The 25,617-nt window shown below is 42.6% G+C and overlaps 2 protein-coding genes across 2 annotated transcripts in view; one reads left to right on the top strand and one right to left on the bottom strand.

Moving 5' to 3' along the window:
* Positions 1 to 111: 111 nt before the first annotated feature.
* LOC127005534 (neuroguidin-like) lies at positions 112 to 13,128 on the bottom strand. The gene is made up of 8 exons (XM_050874461.1): positions 12,938 to 13,128; positions 6,540 to 6,683; positions 5,682 to 5,796; positions 4,983 to 5,068; positions 3,292 to 3,502; positions 1,978 to 2,143; positions 1,165 to 1,406; positions 112 to 481 (listed from the first exon to the last, which is right to left on the bottom strand). Exons 1-8 carry the CDS (start codon positions 12,956 to 12,958, stop codon positions 456 to 458), a joined length of 1,011 nt encoding a protein of 336 aa, XP_050730418.1. The 5' UTR covers positions 12,959 to 13,128; the 3' UTR covers positions 112 to 455.
* LOC127005749 (actin-binding protein IPP-like) overlaps positions 12,957 to 25,617 on the top strand; it is a 25,536-nt gene continuing 12,875 nt past the window's right edge. Inside the window, exons 1-4 of the mRNA XM_050874860.1 lie at positions 12,957 to 13,079; positions 17,577 to 17,745; positions 24,170 to 24,381; positions 24,823 to 24,967. Of these exons, the coding sequence (XP_050730817.1) occupies positions 12,957 to 13,079; positions 17,577 to 17,745; positions 24,170 to 24,381; positions 24,823 to 24,967 (649 nt within the window). The remainder of the gene's footprint in view (positions 13,080 to 17,576; positions 17,746 to 24,169; positions 24,382 to 24,822; positions 24,968 to 25,617) is intronic.

Here is a 25,617-nt window from a genome sequence, read left to right as displayed (position 1 = left end):
CCCCCCCCCCCTCTTCCCCCAATAAGAATTAACAGGTTGTGTTTACATGTGTTTTGTATGCCCTCAAATCTCAGTGTACCACTTGGGAATTTATGTGAAGATAAAAAAGTGTTACGAGAGACGAGTTTTATTATCATAAGTAAACACTTTGTTCTTTAATCTTGCTCTCCTAGGGCCTGTGTGGTCTGAATATCTATGTAAATCTATGTAATCCTCTGTCCTCTCTCCTACTCATACACTCACACACACACTCTCACTCACTCACTCTCTCGTCATCATCAAGTCAAACACACACACACACATACTGTAGGACAAACCACAGGAGGAGACCAGACACATCAATAACAAGATACACCTTTATATCCCTGACTCCTACACTACCCTTCAAGTGTACACAAGCTTACCCAGCATACACACACATACACGGGAGATATGTATGTAAGTGGCCGACATGCCTAGTGTTTTCTCTTCTTCTTGAAACCTGCAGGAGAAAGAGAAACAAAAGAGGTCAGTAGAAGTACCATGAAAAGCTGGAAAAGTTTAACGATAGAAGAAATCATTTAGCACCAGAATAAAAAGTAAAAAAATGAAAGAGAAACAGAAGAGGTTGTTATTGGTAGGACAAAAGGTTAAAAAATGAGAGATATAAAAGAGGTCAGTAGAAGTACCATGAAAAGCTGGAAAAGTTTAACGAAAGAAGAAATCATTTAGCACCAGAATAAAAAGTAAAAAAATGAAAGAGAAACAGAAGAGGTTGTTATTGGTAGGACAAAAGGTTAAAAAATGAGAGAAATAAAAGAGGTCATTAGTAGAAGAAGAAAATGCTGAAAAAGTATATATAGCAATGCATATTTTTTTTACACTGAAAGTACTATATTTCCATCACTGTTACCAATGTATTCACTCCTCTAAAGCTATGCAAAAAAAGAATATACAACTACACATATACTTTCATTAACATAGCTGTTGTGTAAGATATATGTTCTCAACTAAGACGCAAATAACACAGATCAAATAATAAGCTCAGAAGTGCATAAAAAAATACAGTCATAACCTAATTACAGGCCAAGCTACAAAACACTAACCTACACTTTTTTTTATCCCTGAAACTATCTTCTTAAGTGTAAACAAAACAGCAGACAGGCAATTATGACCAAAACCAACCTTTCTTGCCCTTTCCTTTCCCTTTGCCCTTGCCCTTCTTCCCTTTAGCCCCAGCACCCGACGTCTTCATCTTCTTGGCCCGGGGCTCATCAGGGTCGTCAGCATTCCCAGAGGCGTGAAGCGGGTCGAGGGAGGTGAAGCCCAGCATCTCCGAGCCCATGGTGCCCAGCGTGGTGATCTGCCGCTGGGCCGCACGCTCCTTCTTGGTGAGCTGTTTGCGGATCATGTGAGACTCCTCGTATCTGTGGAGAGTGGGGTGATGATGGTGGAGTGGACATAACATTAAAAAATTTACATCAACCAACATGCGTGTACCTGGTATATGCAGAAGATACAGACGGTGGCTTGGATGCTCTTCAATTAGTCAATAACCCACACAGAAGAAACATGAACACCAGACTACTATTTTTAGAGTAATTACAATTCGTTTCTACTAATTGAGGAAGTTGGTAATAAGCCCATGAGCAAATCAGACAACTTTGACCCAGACTGGCCAGATGGTTCTTTCAGCAGCGTGCCTTGGGTGATCTTAAGCCCAGGGATACAAATGGTTAGAGTGACTGTAGCTTAATTCAAACCCAACCCAACCCCAGACAAAAGAGCCCAACCCAGCCCAGCCCAGCCCAACCTAACCCCAGACAAGCCAGCCCAGCCCAACCCCAGACAAGCCAGCCCAGCCCAACCCCAGACAAACCAGCCCAGCCCAACCCCACACAAACCAGCCCAGCCCAACCCTAGACAAACCAGCCCAGCCCAACCCAACCCCAGACAAACCAGCCCAGCCCAACCCAGCCCAGCCCCTCCTGCACTCACTCCTCAATCTCCTTGCGCTTCCTGATGGCCTTCTGCTTGAGTACGTCCATGTTGTACACCACCTCTGGGTCCTCCGTGTGGTCCTCCAGAGCGTCGCGCAGCATGCTGGAGTTCAGGACCCGACGCCGCGCCCTTTCCTTGGCCTTGTCCTTGTCCTCCTCCAGGTCTGGGGTGCAGAGGTGAGGGAAGGTGAGCGTTAGGTGTGGGGATAAGCAGGGAGAGATGGTATGAAAACTGACTCTAGAAAAATCAAATATGCTACACAATAAAAGGAAGAGTTGAATGAGTACAAAATAAGCTAGATATTGATTGGCATGGTGTGGATGGACAGATAGGTGGAAGTGTGAGGCAAAGAACATTAAGTGATGGGTGATGGCAGATATGAATCAATTCGTGAGCAATAAGAAAATCAATTATGTAACCTATCTTTCGGCCACCTCTTTGGATTCTTTTTAGGAGCAGCGAGTAGCGGGCTTTTTTTTTATTAATGTTTACTTTTTTGTGCCCTTGAGCTGTCTCCTTTGCTGTAAAAAAAAAAAATAAATAAATAAAAATGACAATGGATGTAGATTAAGAGAGAAGGTGTGTATATGATGAGAGAGTGTCTGTAGATGATGAAGGGAAAATATGAGCTATGGAACAAACTAGACAATAAGTGTAGATGACAAGGGAACAAATAAGCTGAATAACAAATTGGACAATGGGTGAAGATGATGGGGCAATGTGTGAGGTGAAGAGCAAACCAGACAATTGGTGTAGATGAACTGAAGAACAAAGCAAACATTGTAGATGACGAGGGAACGAATGAGCTTTAGAACAAACAAGACAACAATGTGTAGATGAGTAGAAGGCAAAGTGGAGGGAGGGAGAGGCTAGAAAGATTAAGAAAAGGAAAAAACAAAATAAAAGAAGGGAAAAATAATAACCGAACCAAACCTACGAAACTAGACCATGAGGTAAAGATGACAAAGAAATTAATGAGCTGTAGAACAAACTATACAACAAAAATTGGTGTAGATGAGGGAATAAAGGAACTGAAGAACAAGGTAAGCAATAAGTGCAGACAAACTAGACAGCAATGTGTAGATGGGTGGAAGACAATGTGGAGGAGAGTAAAGGGAAGAAAATTAAAGAAAAAGGAAGGAAGGGAAAATCAGGAGAGGAGAAGAAAAAAAACTAACCAAACCTAACAACTAGACAATGGGTAATGGGGTCATAAACAAACTAGACAAAGACAATTCACGTAGATGGCAACGGAAGGAACAAATGACCAGAAAAACAAACAAAACAACGACAAACGGCACAAATCATCACCGTATTTCATCTGCGAGATCTTGGGAGCCTTGTAGGTCTTCCCGTCATCACTGTCCTCCCCTTCCTCGCCCTTCTTCTTCTTCTTCTTGCCTCCACCTCCCTGCTGTTGCCCCTCGTCCTCGTCCTCGGAAGACGACGACGAGCCTATGTTGTCGAGGTCACCCTTCAGCCTTAGTGGGTCATCCGCACTCGCCACACCCTCTGTTGCTGCCTGAGTGAGTGGATGAGACTCTTAGCACCCATCAATACCGTAAGTGGATGAGTGGTGATGAAGATGTGTGGTGTGGAGAATGTGTTGAGTGCGCTGAGGAGGCAAAAACTGAGATAATATAGGTACATCAAGAGGAGGGAGGAGGAAGGCCATGTACTCAGAAGAAACAGAGGTAGAGGTAGAAGGGAGGAGACCAGCTGGAAGATCAAAGAAAACCTGGAGACTGTGTGTGGAGGACGTGAGAAGGACAAACATCAGGGAGGAGAGAGGATGTGATCGTCAAGAGAGGGAGAGACTTGGGTCAATAATTATAAGACACTTTTGCTTCTCACATCAGCTGTTTCTAAAGGCCAAAGAGCGGGTCAGTCGGGTTCTAATGAGTGTTTCTTTAGGTTCACGGTACAGAAGGGTCAAACTACCACCAGGGTCATAAAACTACTCCTGGAAATGCCAAAGAGGGGGTCAGTTGGGTTCTAATGAGTGTTTCTTCAGGTTCACGGTACAGAAGAAGGGTCAAACTACCACCAGGGTCATAAAACTACTCCTGGAAATGCCAAAGAGGGGGTCAGTCCGGTTCTAATGAGTGTTTCTTCAGGTTCACGATACAGAAGGGTCAAACTACCACCAGGGTCATAAAACTACTCCTGGAAATGCCAAAGAGGGGGTCAGTCGGGTTCTAATGAGTGTTTCTTTAGGTTCACAGTACAGAAGAAGGGTCAGACTACCACCAGGGTCATAAAACTACTCCTGGAAATGTCCAGAACTCCTATGAAACCCTTGTCAAATATGTGTTCTTGGGCAGCAAAATGTCTTATAATATGACCCTTATAGTCCATCCAACCCCATGAGGAAAAATAAGGACACTAAACAAAAGGAAGATGAGGAATGGATGAGACTGTGCATCTGTTAAAAATGTTAAAACGACAAGTGGATGAAGCTTACCATCCATCAATATTGTGAGTGGATGAGTGAATGAGACTTAGGGTCGTATTATAAGACATTTCACTGCCCAAGAACACATATTTGACAAGGCTTTTGTAGGAGTTTTGGACATTTCCAGGGGTAGTTTTATGACCCTGGTGGTAGTGTGACCCTTCTTCTGTACGGTGAACCTAAAGAAACACTCATTAGAACCCGACTGACCCCCTCTTTGGCATTTCCAGGAGTAGTTTTATGACCCTGGTGGTAGTGTGACCCTTCTTCTGTACGGTGAACCTAAAGAAACACTCATTAGAACCCGACTGACCCCCTCTTTGACCTTTAGAAATAGCTTATGTGAGAAGTGAAAGTGACTGACCTTAGCATCCATCAATAACATAAGTGGATGAGACTTTTTCCACACTGTCAGTCTTGCAGGTAGACTAACACACCTGACCTCTTTTCACGTCCCTGTCAGTGATGCAGAGTAACATACCTGACCTTTTTGCCCCCACCCCACCCCACCCCGGTGTCCCTATATTCAAGGAGGAGCTGCACTCACCTTCACGTGCTTGTCTATCTGGTACTTGAGCTTCTCCTCGAGGGGCCGCAGCCTCTCCAAGACCACGCGCTGCTCCACCAGACGCTCTGACAAGTGCACCAAAAACTTTACTGTATATCCAAGGCATGAAAACTAACTAATACAAAAAAATGCTACACGATGGAGAGAATGTGACAGAACCAATATACAGACTTTATAAGATGAGAAAACTTTACTATATATCGATAGGTAGCATGAAAACAAACTCTACAGAAATTAAATACAGGCAAACCTCAACATACACGAATTTGTATTTCCACGGGGTAGCCTGCGGATATTATCAAGTTAAAGATCTGGGTTTTCTTGAGCACTTTTGTGGCCAACCAAAGCACTTATGGCTCATCACACACCTTCATACTTGCAGTAACTACACAAATGGTTGGTATATGTAAGAATCTATCAGCAGATATCCGTGAATCCTTGACATCCGCAGGAAAGTCTGTTACATAACCCCCGCAGACGTTGAAGGTTGACTGTACACTACACAATGGAAAGGAGGCTTGAAGAAGCTTGACATCTACAATCCTGACAAGAGCACGAAACTCTACAACATATCTAAATAATAAAAACTAAATGAACTGAAATCAAATATGCTACACAATGGAGAGGTGAAAGGAGCTTAAAAGATACAAGGCACTGTAGGTTGGGGCAGACACTCACCTATACAAGGGTTGCTCTCTATCCTGCCTCCCTTCAGCTTGCTCAGGGTGGCGTAGGTGAGGTTGGCCAGGTAGGAGAGGAAAGACTGGTTCTTCAGCTCAAGCAGACTTATGCCCTGAAATAAGTCAATCGTTTCTTTTATGTATCGTGATATGTGCAATTTCATTCACTAAGCAATTTTATGATGGTATTTTTTAGCACAGCACAGCTCATGGTAAACTATTTATCTATTTCTCTTTTGGCATATATATCAAATTTCAATAGATAAGTAAATACACCAATATATTCATCAAAAGTACTTGCAACTCAGTGGAAATGAACTCAAATATATTCCTTAAAACATTTTTATCAAAAGATGAAAAATGTACGAGAGAGAGAGAGAGAGAGAGAGAGAGAGAGAGAGAGAGAGAGAGAGAGAGAGAGAGAGAGAGAGAGAGAGATAGAGAGAGAGAGAGAGAGAGAGAGAGAGAGAGAGAGAGAGAGAGAGAGAGAGAGGAGAGAGAGAGAGAGAGAGAGAGAGAGAGAGAGAGAGAGAGAGAGAGAGAGAGAGAGAGAGAGAGAGAGACAGAGAGAGAGAGAGAGAGAGACAGAGAGAGAGAGAGAGAGAGAGAGAGAGAGAGAGAGAGAGAGAGAGAGAGAGAGAGAGAGAGAGAGAGAGAGAGAGAGAGAGAGAGAGAGAGAGAGAGAGAGAGAGAGAGAGAGAGAGAGAGAGAGAGAGAGAGAGAGAGAGAGAGAGAGAAGAAAAAAAAGAAGAGAGGAGAGAAAAGTGAGACAAGAGAGAGAAAAAGAAGAGGAGGGGGGGGGAGGGTCTGCCATTGTCCCCCCCATTGCCGCCAGGATAAGTCATCAGCCCCCCACCTGCGCTGTGCTGAGGTCCCCGTCCTTGATCCGCTGTGCCAGGGCGTCAAAGGTGGCCTGGGCCGTACGGAGGCTGGTGGTGAGGTCAGCCAGCAGTGCCACGCCCCTTGGCAGATCGGAGGCAATGGTATTTCCAGACTCATCCTGCAGGAGGCGGAAGCAGTTAATTTTTGGAAAGCTGTTGTAATGGAACTACAGTAAAACCCCGATTATCCGAAAGCGGATTATCCGAAAAACCGGATTATCCGAAATTGATCTGGATAATGCAATTAAAATTTATTTTTTTATCTATACTAAAACGTTATAAAACATCAAAAATAAATAAAAGTAACTACATATGTACTATATTAACACATTTAAAATTGATAAGAACAGTTAAAATGAATATGCTTTCTAATACGTATTGCCAAAATAGCTTGTAACGAATAGATCAATGTATTAGACAAAAAACATTAAACAAACTCTCAACAACACCGTCCGCATCTTTCCCCAGCAAGGTAACAAACTACTGCCGACTACTCTCACACTACTCTCAAGACAACGACACAAACACGACTCCCTCTCCACTCCATGCCACATTCCCTTCCAACATACGCGATAATATGAGTCATCATACTGTATCTTCACCTGCACGATGCATCAAGGTCACACTTGCAAGCTTGCAACCATTCACAATCGCACTCTGCAACATTCACAATTCAGATCTGCAACGCTCACAAGTATCAACATACACTGGTCCAGACAAGGAGACACACAGACAAACATACAATAAAACATTTACATCACATGTTTTAAGCGTACTACTTTGTTTAGCAGGTTTGTTTGGTTTCATTGTTTACATCGCGCTCTCTTACCTGTGTTCGACCTCACTTCTTTCTACATCACCATGCCGAAAGAAACCGGGAAAAGGAAGAAAGTCGTCCTTACCATACAGCAGAACACAATGCCGACGATCAAACTGGCGGCGATCAAAATGGCGGCCATAAATCCGGATTATCCGAAAAATCGGCTTATCCGAAAGAGGCTTCCCCCCTTCCATTTCGGATAATTGGGGTTTTACTGTACAGGCAATGGGAAGTGTGACAGCAAGAGTCTTAACCCGGTAGCAGCGACGGGCTAAATTTGTGGCTTTATCATGTAGCAGCGACGGGCTAAATTTGTGGCTTTATCATGTAGCAGCGACGGGCTAAATTTGTGGCTTTATCATGTAGCAGCGACAGGCTAAATTTGTGCCATGATTTAAACCCCCAAAAATAGATGATAATCTGATCACAAATGCTTTGATATATATTATGAAATGGTTTGTGTGAGGTGTGATTTTTCTCATTTTTCTCGCTTGGGGGGACCATTAAGAAACATGATCCCCGCTGCTACTGGGTTAAGAATGAACAGTTTGAATTCTAAAACCTTGCTTTCATCTTTTCATGTCCTAGGTTTCTAGTTTTTAGAACCACAAATCATCCAACTCTGTGACATTTTCAAGAACAATTTTTATTAGGCAATGGAGTACAGAAAACCTTGCAATTAATGACCACAATATAACAAATTTTGGCTTAAACAAATTTTGGGGGGCCAGTCCGGTATATGTGGGGATATATCATACAAGTTCAGACCAGGCACCAGTCACCTGTGTCAGTAACATCTACGTGTATCAATCAAATTCCAGACAAAAATCAATCTATATTTGTTACTTGGTATTTTCTTTACTACTTTGCTCTTTCCCTGTCTCCTACCACTCCCTATCTCTATTATTCCTATCCTCCTCTTGGCTGTCTCATTTACTGTCCTCCACATCCTGTCATTCGTTTCATCCACACCCCATTCTACACATGCTAGGTCTCTTCCAAAGGCCTCCCAGTCACTCCCTCTCATGTTCCAGCAGCAGTCTTTATTCCTGTTTCCCCCCTCCTCCCTCTGGCCCTGGCTAACACAATTTAAGACCATCATATTGTGGTTACTCACTATATCTATGAGCCCCTCCTCATCTATCCACATATCCCTGACCATCTACCTGGCCTTCTCGTTTACTAGGATATAGGTAATCTATAGCTGAATCCCTTCCCCTTTCTGCCCAGGTTACCATTCCCTCCGCTTTGGTTAAATTTAATATTTCTAAATCATACTCCTCCACAAACTCTAATAACAATATTCGAAGATACACAAATTTTTCTAATATGAAAGGAAATAAGAAAAAGTTATATCTGTACTAACTTCACCCATCTCACAATGGATAAACAAGACTTTAACTCCGATATTTTTTTATGTAACTAATTAATACTAACTATCCTCCAGGGTAATCAATAGTTCCCTGACTTTGCCTGCACATCCCTCCTCTGCTAAACAAATAATACAAATCAATGACAAAAACATAAAAACTCATCACAAATAAGCTTCGTCCTCATGATATGCAGAAATGAGGAATGATAAGCACTTCAGCCCTCGCAAGACCATGTGGAAAGCAGACTCGGTATATATGTAGGAGGAGTAAGCGTGGTCTGTGAAGCACAAGGGACATATATTCTATATTGTTTGTACCTCAGTGTATTCAGATTAATCTATTGAGCATCGGAAATGGTCTAGAAAATATGTTCAAATGGGAATAATAACTAGGGATGTACCAATACTAAACTTCTGACCGATACCGATACCCCAATATTTAACCGATACCAATACCTGTGCAGTGATTTTTTTTATACAACAATTCCAGCAACTGAAGGGCAATATCAAATGTTGAGAGAAAAAAAAGACCCACTATAGACTCGTTAACTCGTTGACTCAGCTAGGTTAGCATTACCCTAATGGACCATATTGGCTATACAGGCAGCACCACATGTGGCCACTCAACTCCAAGCTGTACTTTCCACAGAGTTCAAGTTATGAACTAGAGTGTGTCTGAGGCTGTCTCCGAGATACACGGCCATGGTGCCGCCATCTCTCCAAGCCGATGATTGCACACACTTCACTCCTGCCCGATTTCAGTTTTCCTCCATGTCAAATAGCAGTGTCAGGAAATCGGGTAAAAGTAAAGTGTGTGCAGTCGTTGGTTCAGAGAGGTGGCAGCACCAAGGCCTTGTATCCTGGAGGCAGCCTCAGACGCACTAGTGCATAACTTGAATTCTATGGAAAGTACTGCTTTGACAGTTCATCGAGTGGCCACGCACGACGCTGCCTGTATAGCCAATACAGTCCATTGGCATACATTTAGGCAGACTGTGAAGAAATCCCCAGACCCTGGCAGCATGCCCCGTCGCGGGGTGACCGTCTGACTGACTAAGGCATGCAAATGAGGCGAGTGGAGGAGCTCTGCCAATCCCACGCCAAAGCTACTAGTATTAAACCTGTATTGTACGCGTCCGCAGTACCAAAGGCTATACTGTATACTAAGTATTATATACTTGTATTCAAAGTAATATGAATCTTATCGTTTAAAGTGATGAAAATTAAATCGCAGGAAATTCCAAACTATGTAGTATCATGATACTAGATAATTACACTTTTCTAATATTTTTCTAACAATTTAGAAAATCTAACTTCTGTTGAACAAATTTATTTGCAACGAGTGACATGTGACGTACAAAACTCCTTCAAGTATCAGTAGTATCAGCAGAAAATCAGCCGATACCGATACTCTTAAAATGTGCCGATACCACCGATATTGATACCAATACATCGGTTCATCCTTAATAATAACACATGTAACTGAAAAGCAATCAATCGCACCCCCTGTCCTCATGGCTCGTCGCACACTGAGTTGGGGGCTGAGGAAGTGAGGACGACACGATTGAGTATTGCCTGGATGTGTGTGGGTGGTCGCCAGACACCCACGCACCGGTGCCAGATCATAGTACTCTGAGCACCGTATTTACTGATTTCTGACTAATAACTATTGCCAAGAAGCACCAATAATTAACCTTTTTTTTATAGCTACATATGAAGCCAGTTATTGGGGTGGAGGAGACCGTTTTGGGGTCGGAAATCGGCAAACATAAGAGGCTGAATACGATAATATGGCGACGCTGGTGGCCGGATGGGAGCTTTCAATGTGTCAGGGCCAATCAGAAGCTGTGACTTATTGTTTTGGCCAATAAGATACAGGTAACTCTCCATTTACGCGAGTTTGGTTTACACGTTTTTAAAATAACGCGGGGTCCAAAATCCAAATAAATGTTTAATTTACACGTTTTTTCCACTTATACGCGATATTTTATGGAGTGGCCACCAGATGTCTCACGCAACTGGACTCACACAGCGGAGCTCAGTTCTTCCCACGCGCCACTTGAACAACAATACAGTACCCACGCTGCCACGCTACTCGACAATAGTGTGGGCAGGTACCAGTACCAGCTATATGGTACATCACCGGTACCAGACTGCATCGGTACCGGTACCAATACTAGCCAGTCGCTCATGGTGTCCCTCATTTCTTCCTCACACGAGTGAGGCTGAGACTGAGTGCCTGAGTGGATATCTCGGTGATATGGATATTCTCTCTCTCCACTAAATGAAGTGAATATTTATTTTTCGATAGAAACCAACCTCTTGTTTGATTTAAATTGTTTTTGATTTACGCGACCTCTTCAAGGACACAATACTCGCGTAAATCGAGAGTTATCTGTACATATCTATACTCAAACCCAATCATATAGTTCCTTTTTACTTGCTACGGGAAGTAGGTATGATTTGAATTCAGTCTGTTCTATGACATGGAGTGTGACACATGTGCCTTGACTGACTTACAAATAATTCAGCGCTACTTGGGGAATGACAAAGAGGCTTTTTACGGTAATTATTGAGAATCACTACGCGTCTCTAAAATACGATATTACGCCTCCATATTATACTTAAGGGACGAAATACATGTCCCTTAACTATAATATGAAGGCGGAAAAACTTAAAAGTAAAGAAAAAGTGGTAAAGGTAGTGAAAAGACATATTATACATACGCACGCTTTGTTTTGATGGCGGCCATTGGGAAGAGAGCAGTGTTGCCAAAGATCCGGTTAGCGATGGTACGCTAGGTTAGCGATGGTACGTTTAGTTAGCCATTAGCCCACGCATGTGAGACCAGGTCCACCACGCATGGTTATTTTTTTTTTTCTTTTTTCTTAGAACACGCACCTTTACCCAAAGGGTTTTATGAAGGTTTGGGCCGGGTATAGTATTAGGTAAAAGTGCGTGTTCTAAAAAAAATTAAAAAAAACACGCATGGTGGACCTGGTCTCACATGCGTGGGCTAATGGCTAACTAAGCGTACCATCGCTAACTGGATCGTTGGCAACACTGCTCACTTCCCAATGGCCGCCATCAAAACAAAGCGGCACGCGTGTGTATAATATGTCTTGGTAAAGATTCGTTTTAGGTCCGTGCCAGTATCTCATAATCTACTTTATGAAACATCAGTATCTCTTCATATATCTTTTCTACGAACCTTCAACAGTCATGGAAATGCTTTGAAAATCCAATTCAAGGACTTTTTTTTTTACTTTTGAAAATAGGGGATAATGTTTATGAAAGCGCGTCGCCTCCTCTGGCGGCGGCCGTGGCGACGCTGCAGCCGCCGCAGCCGTAAAGTAGCTGGCAGAGGGTTTAGGGTCGGGGAGCATATTTAAACTACTCCACCCCCCTCGACCCCCTATGTATATGTGACTTATTTCAGAGGAGGTATTTCTTGCAACACCAGCTGCAGCATCGCCGCAGCCGTCGCGCTTTCGTAAACATTATCCCCTATTTTCAAGAGTAAAAATAAGTCCTTGAATTAGATTTTCAAAGCATTTCCATGACTGTTGAAGGTTTGTAGAAAAGATATATGAAGAGATACTGATGTTTCATAAGGTAGGTAATGAGATACTGGCACGGACCTAAAACGAATCTTAACCGTTCACTACCTTTACCACTTTTTCTTTACTTTTAAGTTTTCCGCTTTCATATTATGATTCAGGGACGTGTATTTCGTCCCTTAACTACAATACAGAGGCATAATATCGTATTTTGGAGGCGCGTAGTGATTCTCAATAATTACCATTTTTACCACTCTGCCACCACCAGAACTGACCTGCCACCCTGACCACTGGCTTCCACATTGACAACAGCGAATGGCCAAGTGTATCACACATATATATCATAAACAATAAATCATAACAAACATAACCACACCTAATAGGGTTTCCCACTCATTTTAATCACACCAAATTTGAGATCACCCCTAGTGTTAGGGAGTTTGCATCCCCTTGGATCCCTCATTCAGCCATTTCTGAGTGAAATGGTCGTAAAGAAAGATGAATAGCAAGAGATATGCAAGACAAAAGTCAAATTCCACAGTGACAGGTGAAGAAGTAGATAAGCCTTGTAAGTAATGTGTGTGCCAACAGCCGCGCGCCGATGCAGGTCTTGTCACTCACCTCTTGCCTCCCCTCCGTCATGGCTGCCGCCCCTGCCTTTGCACAGCCCCGGCACGTCCACAAGCACAGTCCAGGGTCACCACCGCGCCACGACACTCCTCCTTCTAGCCCTTCAATACTGCGGCACACGGCGGCGGTCCACGTGCCTCGGAAGCTTCCTCTTCTGTGTTGTGTTTTCGCCTTGGCTACGGCGCCTGGACCCTGATGATGACGATGGTTGGCATGGCTTGCTTCCATCCGTGGCATTATACTCACAGATACTCACAGATGATGTTCTGGAAGAGGCCTAAGCCTGTGGCTCCAGTTCAAAAGCCTGGTTCTTAATGTGTTGGCTGCGTGTGGGGGTTATGTGTGCTCTATAGTTAAACTTTAGTTCCTGGCCCTCCCACACTCAAGGAGACTATAGTCTCTTTGCCCACACTTTATCAAGGTTTGATTCAAATGTCAACACTGTTTCGGCATTTACCACCCACCCTGGCAAATCATTCCAGGTGTTGACGACCCTGTTTGAAAAAGCATACTTCCTGATGTTGAGTCTAGATCTTGTCTTAAATATCTTCTTGGTGTTTCCTCTGGTTATTTCGTCTTCCCTCATCTTGAAAATCCCTCTTGTGCATCTGATCGTATTTCTGTGTTATAATCTTGTATAAGCTTCAATCAGGTCTCCCCTGGATCTCCTGTAGGATCGAGCTTCTTCAGCCGTTCTTCGTAGGGAAGGTCTTTTAAATGTGGTACCATTTTGGTGGCTCGACGCTGAACATATTCTCTAAGGCCTCTATATCCTTTATCAAGTAAGGACACCAAATCTGGTTAGCATACTCTAGATTGACGAAGGCGTGTGGCGTCAAGGAAGTGAAGATCGCTCTTCAAACACTGACCGAGGTGTACAACTTCGTTCATTCTTCGAATATCCACTCTCTCCGCTTCACAGAGGTTGTCAACCTCACCTCGGCCAAGCGCGAAAAGCTTGTTCCCCTGTGACCCACCAGGTGGATTGAGAGGCATGACGCATTTTTTTTTTTTTTTACAGCTAAGGAGACAGTTCAAGGGCGTAAAGAAAAATATAAAAAAAAGGCCGCTACTCACTGCTCCTGAATAGAGGTCAAAGGAGTGTCCAAAAAGATCGAGAGGTCAATTTCGGGAGGAGAGGTGTCGATCCTGATACCCTCCTCTTGAAAGAGTTCAAGTCGTAGGCAGGAGGAAATACAGATGAAGGAAGATTGTTCCAGAGTTTACCAGCGTGAGGGATGAAAGAGTGAAGATACTGGTTGACTCTTGCATAAGGGGTTTGGACAGTATAGGGATGAGCATGAGTAGAAAGTCGTGTGCAGCGGGGCCGCGGGAGGGGGAAGGCATGCAGTTAGCAAGTTCAGAAGAGCAGTCAGCATGAAAATATCGATAGAAGATAGAAAGAGAGGCAACATGGCGGCGGAATTTGAGAGGTAGAAGACTATCAGTATGAGGAGGAGAGCTGATGAGACGAAGAGCAGTGCTGGTTTTCGTTGAATTTCTGCCTGTCATCGCTGTTTTTCTAGAGGAAGAGCTTGACGCCAACGCTGGGCTCCTTCTCATCGCCATACGTGTTCCCCGCTTTATCGTTGGACTGGTTGTAGTGGAGTGTATATTGGCGGCTTTTGGCGCATACTCTCGAGCCGAGCCGAATTCTTCAGAGAAAAGATGGCGACCTGGTGCAGCCTATGACACGATTCGTGGCATCGAGACCATTTTTGCCGAGTTCAGAGCAGATGCGGAAAATCATTTCCACGACGTGTTCATGAATGCGGAAGAGCTTTTGGTCGAGGTGGGGTCATCGCAAAACACTATCCCTGTGGCACGACTCAGTGGACGACAGACCCAGCGATCAAATGTTCCGTGCGAGAATGCTGAGGAGTACTACCGCCGGGCGGTGTACATTCCGTTCGTGGACCACGTCTTGGCTGAGTTGAAGAGTCGGTTCGGCGACGACACAGTGCCTGTCGCACTTCAGCTCAAGCAACTCCTCAAAGGCCCCGAAACGGATGTTGCGGCTGTGCTTCAAGCGGCGAAGCTCTACGAGCTCGACATCGAATCCCTGACACTCGTGAAGGCGGAAGCGGAGCGCTGGGCATTATCTGTTCCGGTCTTCCAAACTATCAAAGAAGCCCAGGCACACGCCAGCACCAGCATGTTCCCCAATCTCGCCATTCTCTTGAAAACTTATCTTCCAGTCTCCAACGCGGAAGCCGAGAGGTCTTTCTCAGCATTGAAAAGGCTGAAAACCTATATGTATTTGAGGAGTACCGTCGGCCAAGAGCGCCTGCACGGACTTGCCCTCCACTATGATATCCGCATTTCAGTCGAGAGAGTGATAAGCAAATTCGGCGAAAAAAACCGCCGACAACTCTTTGCTTAGTGAGCACTTGTTGAATACTTGGGAATTTGTAAACATATTTCTTTAGATCAGCCAATCTTTGCAAATGTGTTACCTCAATCCCATGTAAAAAAAAAAAAGCCCTATTAGAATTCCTTTTTATCTTCAGCTGTGTCTAATTTTACATATTAACTCTTTCTTGTAAAGTTTTTTTGTTTTTGTTTTTTTTGGGTATTTCGTTGGGGATATACCCTAATGGAGGAAGGCGGTGCATGCCGCGCAACCCCCCAGACGGCTAGTACAGAGATACCTAATTCTTTCAAGGAGGAGGCCCAACAACGGGGCTGAGGGTGTCGGAAAGAGCCCACCTTTCCACCCCCATGGTAACTGATAGTATAGGTCTCGAACCCACGCCCCAGCAGCCCGCCGAAGCGCAAGGTAGAGACTCTACCACGGGACCACGGGAGCCCCCAATCTTGTAAAGGTTAGGTGTGTAATTTATATATGTCCTGTATTATGATCACCCTTGCTGCCTACATATATCGAAATAAACGTTAAATTTACTTTTCTTCGAATTAATGTTCGTATGGTGATGATTTCTACCTTTTCAGATCTGCCTTTTCACTGGTCGGATGTACAATTTGAATTGTTTGTTGTTATTACTTGCCAGCTTAAATATTGATTGCACTGCATATATTGATACAAGAAAAATTCATTTGTCACATATACGTTGATTGCTCGGGAGCTGCGGATTTTAAGCAAAGAATCGCCATCACTATCCATTGGTCTTCACTGTTTTGAGGCTGTCGCTAACTTATGAATTTTTACCATCGTGCCCCCCCAAAATTGATTTTCTGGATCCGCCCCTGCCAACAAACAAAACAAACTGCAAAAAAACTAAAGAAAGCGAGTCAGACATGAACAAAACATGAGCAAAACATGAACAAAACACTAAAAACAAGCACAAAAAAACAACACAACTAACACAATCCAACAAAACAAGGGATAAACCAAACACCTATAGACCCAAGAAACAAAACAAAGAGCAAAACATAAAGAAAACGAGTCAGACAAAAAAAACATGAACAAAACACAAAAAACAAGCACAAAAACAACAACAAAACTAACACAAACCAACAAAACAAGGGATAAACCTAACACCGAAGGACCCAACAAACAAAACAAAGAGCAAAACATAAAGAAAACGAGTCAGACAAGAACAAAACATGAACAAAACACTAAAAACAAGCACAAAAAACAACAAAACTAACACAAACCAACAAAACAAGGGATAAACCAAACACCTATAGACCCAAGAAACAAAACAAAGAGCAAAACATAAAGAAAACGAGTCAGACAAGAACAAAACATGAACAAAACACTAAAAACAAGCACAAAAACAACAAAACAAGGGATAAACCAAACACCTGTAGACCCAAGAAACAAAACAAAGAGCAAAACATAAAGAAAACGAGTCAGACAAGAACAAAACAAGAACAAAACAAGCACAAAAAGCAACACAACTAACACAAACCAACAAAACAAGGATAAACCAAACACCTATAGACCCAAGAAACTAAACAAAGAGCAAAACATAAAGAAAACGAGCCAGACAAAAACAAAACATGAACAAAACACTAAAAACAAGCACAAAAACCAACAAAACAAGGGATAAACCAAACACCTGTAGACCCAAGAAACAAAACAAAGAGCAAAACATAAAGAAAACGAGTCAGACAAAAACAAAACATGAACAAAACAAGAACAAAACAAGCACAAAAAGCAACACAACTAACACAAACCAACAAAACAAGGATAAACCAAACACCTATAGACCCAAGAAACTAAACAAAGAGCAAAACATAAGGAAAACGAGTCAGACAAAAACAAAACATGAACAAAACAAGAACAAAACAAGCACAAAAAACAACACAGCTAACACAAATCAACAAAACAAGGGATAAGCCAAACACCTTTAGACCCAAGAAACAAAACAAAGAGCAAAACAAAGAAAACGAGTCAGACAAGAACAAAATATGAACAAAACAAGCACAAAAAACCACAACTAACACAAATCAACAAAACAAGGGATAAACCAAACACCTATAGACTCAAGAAACAAAACAAAGAGCAAAACATAAAGAAAACGAGTCAGGCAAGAACAAAACAAGAACAAAACAAGCACAAAAAACAACACAACTAACACAAATCAACAAAACAAGGGATAAGCCAAACACCTAAGGACCCAACAAACAAAACAAAGAGCAAAACATAAAGAAAACGAGTTAGCCAAGAACAAAACATGAACAAAACAAGAACAAAACAGGAAACAGACAGGACCGAAACAGGCGCCTGGTAACCCCTGTGTCGTCTGCTTGCACCTCGCCATTTGCAAGAGGCTCCATATTTTCCACCTTTTTTACCCGTTTAGACCCCAAGTTAAACATTCCGGTGGAGAGTGAGTATAAATAAGGAAATTAGGGACCCATTACACTTAGGGGCGAGGCTTGGGAGGCAGTGTTAAGGGGTGAAATAAGGGGAAAATTGGGAGGAAGTGGGGGAGCTGTCATTCGAGTCTTTATGTTATGTGGGTCAGATTTTCTTGTCATGGCGTGAATTTGAAGTTATTTTTAGGTTTTAAGGAAGCTCTGGGAGGTAGTGAAGGGAGGAGAGATGGGGAGAAGGGGGAGGGGAGGAGAGAAAGGGGAGGACACGAGAGAAAGGGAAGGGGGAGGGAAGAAGGGAGGGAGACAATGGATGAAGGATTGGCTTAACGTGAATTTTGAGTTGATTTTTGTGGTTCATGTGAGGCTTGGCAGGGAGAGGAGGGAGGGAAGGAGAGAAGAGGGAGGGAGGAATGACCGAAAGGGAAGGGAGAAATGACAGAAAAGGGAGGGAAGGAGAGAAGAGGGAGGGAGGAATGACAGGAAAGGGAGGGTAGGGAGTAATGACAGAAAAGGGAGGGAAGGAGAGAAGAGGGAGGGAGGAATGACAGGAAAGGGAGGGAAGGGAGTAATGACAGAAAAGGGAGGGAAGGAGAGAAGAGGGAGGGAGGAATGAGTGAAGAGGGAAGGGAGGAAAAACTAGGAGAAAGTGAAGGAAAGGAGGGAGGAATGACACAGAAAGGGGAGGAAAGGAGAGGGAAGGGAGGAAAAAGAGGAGAGGGGAGGAAATACAGAAAGAAGAGGAAAGAAGGGAGAGAGGCAATAAATGGAGAGAAGGTAGAGAGGGAAGGGAGGAAAGACGAAGTGAAGGGAAAAAAGGGGAGGAAAAACAGGAAGAAGAGGAAAGAAAAAAAGGTAGAGAGGCAATAAATGGAGAGAAGGTAGAGAGGGAAGGGAGGAAAGACGAGGAGAAAGGGAAGGAAAGGAGAGAAGAATGACACAGAAAGGGGAGGAAAGGAGAGGAAAGGGTAGGAGGGAAGAGGGAGGATAGTAGAGAAAAGGGAGGGAAAGAGGAAGGTGGAGAGGAAAGCGTAGGAGGGAAGAGGGAGGAAAGTAGAGAAAAGGGAGGGAAAGAGGAAGGTGGAGAGGAGAGGGAGGAAAGAAGGGAGGAATGAGAGGGAAGGGAGGAAAGATGGGGAAAAAAGGAAGGGGAGGAGGAAGATGAAGAGGGGGGGAGGAAAGGAGAGAAAAGGGAATGGATGAAGGGAGGAATGAATGGGGGAAGGGGAGGAAAGGAGAGAAAAGGGAATGGATGAAGGGAGGAATGAATGGGGAAAGGGGAGGAAAGGAGGGGAATGGGGAAGGGTCGAGGGGAGGGAGGCTTTAACAACAGGCGAAGGGATTTGTTTAATGAATCACCATCACATTTCCACTAATAACCTTATGAGGGAATGGCTGATACACCTCTTGGCTTGTTAATGAGAAGAGGATGTTTGTGGAAGAGAGTGGAAGGGATAAATTAATGAAGGGAGGATGTTTGTGGACGGCAGTGGGAGAGAGAAATTAAAGGGAAGGAGAACATAAAGGATAAATGGAGGAAAGGAAAAAGGGTGAGTGTGATAATGATAGTTTTTGTTTAACCTCAAGAGAAAATTAAGGAATGGAGGGAGAACTGAGGTAACAAAGGAAAGGTGAATATTTACTGTTTACCATTTACTGTTTGCCGTTGATGAGGTTTCAGGCCACGCTCAATAACAGGTTTTCTTCTTTCACTTCAATAAAACAAGACAAACAAAACTCCTTAGAATTAGTCAATTAGCTTCTTCTAGTCTCTCTACAATCACTTAGACAAGCAGAACTCATTTTAATCTGTTCGTTAGCTTCCCAATCTCTGTACAATGACCAAGGCAAACAAAACTCTTTATAATTAGTTAGTTAGCTTCTATTGAGTGGAGTGAGTAGTCGTGGCCGTGATCGGATGTGTTGCGTCTTGCTCCGTGTGGAGTGCTGTGTCGACATGGCTGACAAGGCCAGGGGAGGTGAGGGATTTTTGTTATGTTTGTGAGGATTTCACAGCCGAGAAATGGATTGGATGCTGTTTGCGCCCTAAATGGTGTCATGTGAAGTGCGCTCATTTGTCTGGAATTAAGCAGGAGAATACACCTAAAATCAATTGGATGTGCAACCCATGCCTTCATAAAGCATCTCTGGCTACCAAAATTGAAAATTGTGGAGAAAATGGATGTATTCAAGCAAGAATTAACTAAAGAAATATCTGTGGTAAAAGATGAAGTTGAATTAACCCCTTCACTCTGGCGATGCCGACGTCGGCATCCGACAGGCATCCGACGGCGTCACCGTTAGTTCTCTTCCAAGCCTCTTAATCCTCTTCTAAACCTCTTAAGAGGAAATGGAAGAGGATTAAGAGGAATTTAGAGGAGGATTGAAAGGTTTAGAAGAGGATTAATCCTCTTCCATTTCCTCTTGACCCTTTCCATACTGTGATGGCGACGTCAGAGTCACGGATGGAAAGGGTTAAGGGCTGAGAAGGTGCAGGAGGGCCTGGGGTCAGTTGCTGATGCCCTTGTTGACCAGGCGCTTAGTTTTGCAGAGGTGGCGAAGAGAGACAAGAAAGTCAAGAAGAATATCTTGGTTGTGTCAGCTTCTACCCAGGAAAAGAAGGCAAGAGACATGAAGGATGAAGTCTCCCAGGCATTGAATGGCATTCAAATAACTAATTCAAGATTCACAAATGGAAGTAATATTGTCATGAACTTTGATAATGAGAACACAAGGGCTGAGGCTGCTAAAAAATTGGAGTGTTGAGCAAATTAATACCAAGAGTGTTGGGGAGATGAAACCAAAGATCATGATATGCAATGAGCATAAAGATGAGACCAAGGAAAAAATAAAGGAGACCATCTTAGACCGCAATGAGTTCTTACACACAATTGAGGGTGTTGAGAATAAGATTGAGCTGATTTTTAGTAAGCCTGCAGCTGCACTACATTTTGAGGTGTGACCCAACTGTAAGAAAGCTGATTTACAAGAATCATTACAAGTTGAAATTAGAATGGGGAATATACACAGTGAGTGACAGATACCATGCAATTATATGTTATCATTGTCAGAGATATGGCCGTCTTGAGGCCAACTGTACTGCTAAGATTAATGGAGAAGCTCCAAAATGTTTCAAATGTGCTGGCAATCATAAATCCAAGGAGTGCACCGTGGCTGAGAAGAAATGTATAAATTGTGTGAGGTACAAGAAGCCTGAAATCCACCACTCAGTGAATGACCACTGTTGTGTAGTTCTCCAGACTGAAATTGAGAGAATCCGTAACATGACCGATCATAGATATTAATTAATTAGTGTCTGTACTCAAAGTAAATTGTGTGTGATGAATGTTCAGTGAGTTGGAAATAATTGTTGGATATTTGATTGTGATACTATAACAAAAATATCAGACGTGAAAACTGAACTACAGAAGCCCCTGCTGTTCCTGGGTATTTGGTTCCGCGAGATTCCTGTGATCTGCGAATCCGCGATCGATGGGACTATAATCAAATAGGGAAAATAGGGTTTCGTTCTACCATCTCAATTGAAAAAAAAAAATGGATTTCTAAGGCATTTCTAAGCATTGTTATATAGTTTTGCATACACATAAATCACAAATTAAATATGGACTGTAATAATTTAACACTCACTCTGTGGTTGGTTTTGGTGAGTGTGAGTGTGTAGGCGGTTGTGGTTGGCGGGCGAGTGGTGTTGTCAACATGAGAAGCGGTGGCGCGGTGGGTTCCCAGTCCCGACCTAATGAGTACATGTTTGAGCTGCCTGGGCGCTACAGACCGCATATACGCGAGTTTTCATCCACATTTGGCGGGGGGTCTCGCAGATACCCTACCCGCGCATAAGTGAATCCATGAACAGTGAGGCCGTGAACGGCGGGGGGCTTCTTTAATAGATATTTGTGATATTATTCGTGAAAGCAATTAAGACACTCACTCACACACTATGATGTTTAAGAAAAAGTGGATTGAAGATTATTATTGAGGTTAACATTGTAATTGTTGACGGCCCTCGTAGAGCGCTGCACCAGCGGCGGAGCAGGGCCTGAAACCTCATCAATGGTAGACGGTAGTCTCTTTACAACGACCAAGGCAAACAAAACTCATTATATATAGTTGGTTAGCTTTCCCTAGTCTCTCTACAATCACTAAGACAAGCAGAACACATTATAATTAGTTTGTTAGCTTCCCAATCTCTTTACAGTGACTAAGGCAAACAAAACTCTATAATTATTTGGTTAGCTCCTGAGGCCATATTCTTAAACACTTCAAAGTCCAAGCACACATATTTGACGGCTTTCATATGGGTTTTAGGCATTTCCGTGGGTAACTCAATGACCGCTGTGGTAGTTTGACTCCTCTTCTGTACCATGAATGTGAAAAAACACTCATGAAAACCTGATTAACCCGTCCGTTGCGATTGGCATGGATTTGGCCTTCACTGGTAGCCTGGTAACATATTCTCCCAGGTCTTTCTCTGCCTCTGTGGTGGATAGTGGAGTGTTTCCCATGTGGTATTGGTATGCTGGATATCCCCTCCCAAGGTGCTTGACTTTACATTTTTATTCAGTGAATTGTTGCAGCCACTTTTTGTTCCATTCCTGTAGCTTGGTGAGGTCTTCTTGTAGGAAATCTGCAGTCAAGGGGTTAATAATACAGGCCCTTGTCTCTTCTTAATTACTATAGGCAGACAAAACCCAAAGAATGTTAGTCTGGCAAAGGCAACACAGATAGTAGCACAGTAATAAGACAAAGGAAGTGGTGTTGTAAGAATAAGGAGAAAATAAAGAAACATGAATGCTCGAGGGTTCCTCTCACTCTGCCTTGTGTTAAGTATGGTAGGTTTGACTCTGGAAGCCCCTGTCTATTCTATATATACCAGGGGTGTGGAGTCGGAGTCGGAGTCGAATACTGGTCGGCTGCTGGATCGGTCGGGTCGGGTCGAATTGGAGTCAGAGTCGAGTCGGAGTCGGGTCGGAATTGGAGTCAGAGTCGGGTCGGGTCAGTCGGAGTCGGTAAAATATGCGACTCCGACTCCTACGTATAATTTTTTAGTAAAGATTTCACTTCATGGAGATTCTTACAAATTGGGAGAAATTGACGTTTTGGAAGATATGTCCAATCAAACAGTCTCTTGGAATATTGGTATTTTAATATTTTTTCATGCTTTTTATTTTGTATTTTCTTGAGGATATACCTTAAGGAAGGAGGGCGGTACATGCCGCAACAACCACCCTGACAACAGATAGTACAGGTATCCCTTTTGCCATATTTTATGGTGTTTTGCATGAGATAATGTGTATATTTAATTCTATCATGGAGGATAATTGCTAAGTGATATCAAGGATGGTAAAAAATATATATATATATATATATATATATATATATATATATATATATATATATATATATATCTATATATATATATATATATATATATATATATTTATATATATACATCATACTGTAAAAAGTCGACGGAGTCGGTTTGTCTAACATTTTCTTCAAATTTCCTGAGTCGAGTCGGGAGTCGAGTCGCAACATTTAAATTTACTGGAGTCGGAGTCGGAGTCGAGTCGCAACATTTAAATTTACTGGAGTCGGTCGGAGTCGGATCATAACATTTAAATTTACTGGAGTCGGAGTTCGGATAACATTTAAATTTACTGGAGTCGGAGTCGCAACATTTAAATTTACTGGAGTCGGAGTCGGAGTCGGAGTCGCAACATTTAAATTTACTGGAGTCGGAGTCGGAGTCGGAGTCGGAGTTTTGAAAATCCGACTCCACACCCCTGATATATACAACAGCACAGAAAAGTTGATAAAAAGTGTTGATGGAGATTGATATGAAACTTGCATGAAAAGATTACTAATGGGCATTGATAGAAATTAAAATGAAAAATGCAAATAAGGACATAGAAAAAAAAAGCATTGATGAAAATAAAAATGAAACTTGCAAGAAAATATCACTTAAAAGTATGTATTGATGAAAATGAAAATGAAACTTGCAAGAAAATATCACTTAAAAGTATGTATTGATGAAAATGAAAATGAAACTCGCAAGAAAATATCACTTAAAAGTATGTATTGATGAAAATGAAAATGAAACTCGCAAGAAAATATCACTTAAAAGTATGTATTGATGAAAATGAAAATGAAACTTGCAAGAAAAGATTATACTAAAAGGCACTGGCAGAAGTTAAAATGTATATAAACTGAAGAAAAAAGAACAGCTCAGAAAAACGCATGGATGAAAATTAAGCTCGGATCGTGTTTTTTTATTTATTTATTTATTTTTAACATTTTTTTATAGCATAGGAAGTAGCTGAAGGGTGACAACAACAACAAATATAAAGTCCGCTAACACACACACACACAAAAAAGTCCGCCAATATAAATAACACACTTTTCCCTTCACCCCCCCAGGACTGAAAGGCTGCGTGAGGATGGCGGCCTGCGTGGGGGTCCTGCCTCCCCCTACCCAGGGTGTGCCGCTGCCCCCGGCCTCCCTGGTCAGCGACACCCACCGCTATGCCTGCAAGTCCTACGCCAACAAGCTGCTGCAGAACCTGTGCGCCCTGTGGCACTCCCAACACTTCTGTGATGTGGAGATATCGGCGGGCGGCTTTGTGGTCAAGGTGAGGGAGGGAGGGAGGCAGGAAAACAACGTAACACAAAATAAAACACAAAAAATATAAAATAAACGACATAACAGAAGACAGGAGCAAAGAACACCCTAAACCAACATTCTCAGGCATACAAACACACACACAACAAAATAACACAAAATAAAACACTCACAAAACATAAAACAAACATAACATAACATTAGACAGAATCAGAGAACACCCTAAACCAACATTCTCAGGCATACAAACACACACACAACAACATAACACAAAATAAAACACAAAAAAACATAAAATAAACAACATAACATAATACAGAATCAAACAACACCCTAAACCAACATTCTTAGGCATACAAACACGCTCACATAGTCAACAATGATGAGTACGATGATGACGACAATGATGATGATGGTGATGATAATGACCCCCTCCCTCCCTCGTCTTCAGGCCCACCGTGCAGTGCTCTCGGCAGGCAGCGCGTACTTTCAGGCCATGTTCACCGGTGGCCTGGCGGAGGAGACGCAGGCGCTGGTGGAGATCAAGTCCATCACCCACGGCATCATGGCACAGCTCATCAACTTCATCTATACAGGTGTGGAGGAGGAGGGGGTGGGTGATGTTAGAGGGTTATGGTCTGAGATATGGTAGTGGGCTTTTGTGTTTCTTTTCTTTCTCTTTCTTTTTTTCTTAGTGGGCATTTGTTTTTCTTATTTTTTCTTTTTTTCTTTCTTTTTCCATCTTTTTTTTCTAAGCAGGCATTTATATTTCTTGTTTCTTTCATTTTTCTTTTTCTCTTTATTTAATTTCTCTTTGTAGGCATTTATGTTTTTCTCTTTTTCTTTCTCCTCTCTGTTCTTGTTCTCTCTTTTTTTCTTTTTCTCTTGACCTTCCTCCTTTACTTAAAAAATGGAGGCCTTATTTATTTATTTATTTATTTATTTTTATTTATTTATTTATTTTTATTTTTTTTATTTTTTTTTTTTTATGTGTACACCTATAGCGCTGGTAAGCTTTTCTTAACCCCATGGAACATTTCAGCGTCGGCACTTTTCAAAATTTTTTCTCCCATTATGTCAGAAATGCTGAAAAAACATAGGTTTAAGTCATGAAAAGTGTCAAAATGACATCTGAGTCACAGTGTCGCTGGGAAGGTGACTCAGCCTGTGTAGTACATGTACGACGCCGACGCTGTGAGGGTTAAGGGGCCTAGATGGTAGTTGGCCCCAGCCCGTCATGGCGCAG

The sequence above is a fragment of the Eriocheir sinensis genome, chromosome 30, assembly GCF_024679095.1.
Source record: "Eriocheir sinensis breed Jianghai 21 chromosome 30, ASM2467909v1, whole genome shotgun sequence".
NCBI lineage: Eukaryota > Metazoa > Arthropoda > Malacostraca > Decapoda > Varunidae > Eriocheir > Eriocheir sinensis.
This window is presented reverse-complemented; position numbering and strand designations above follow the sequence as displayed.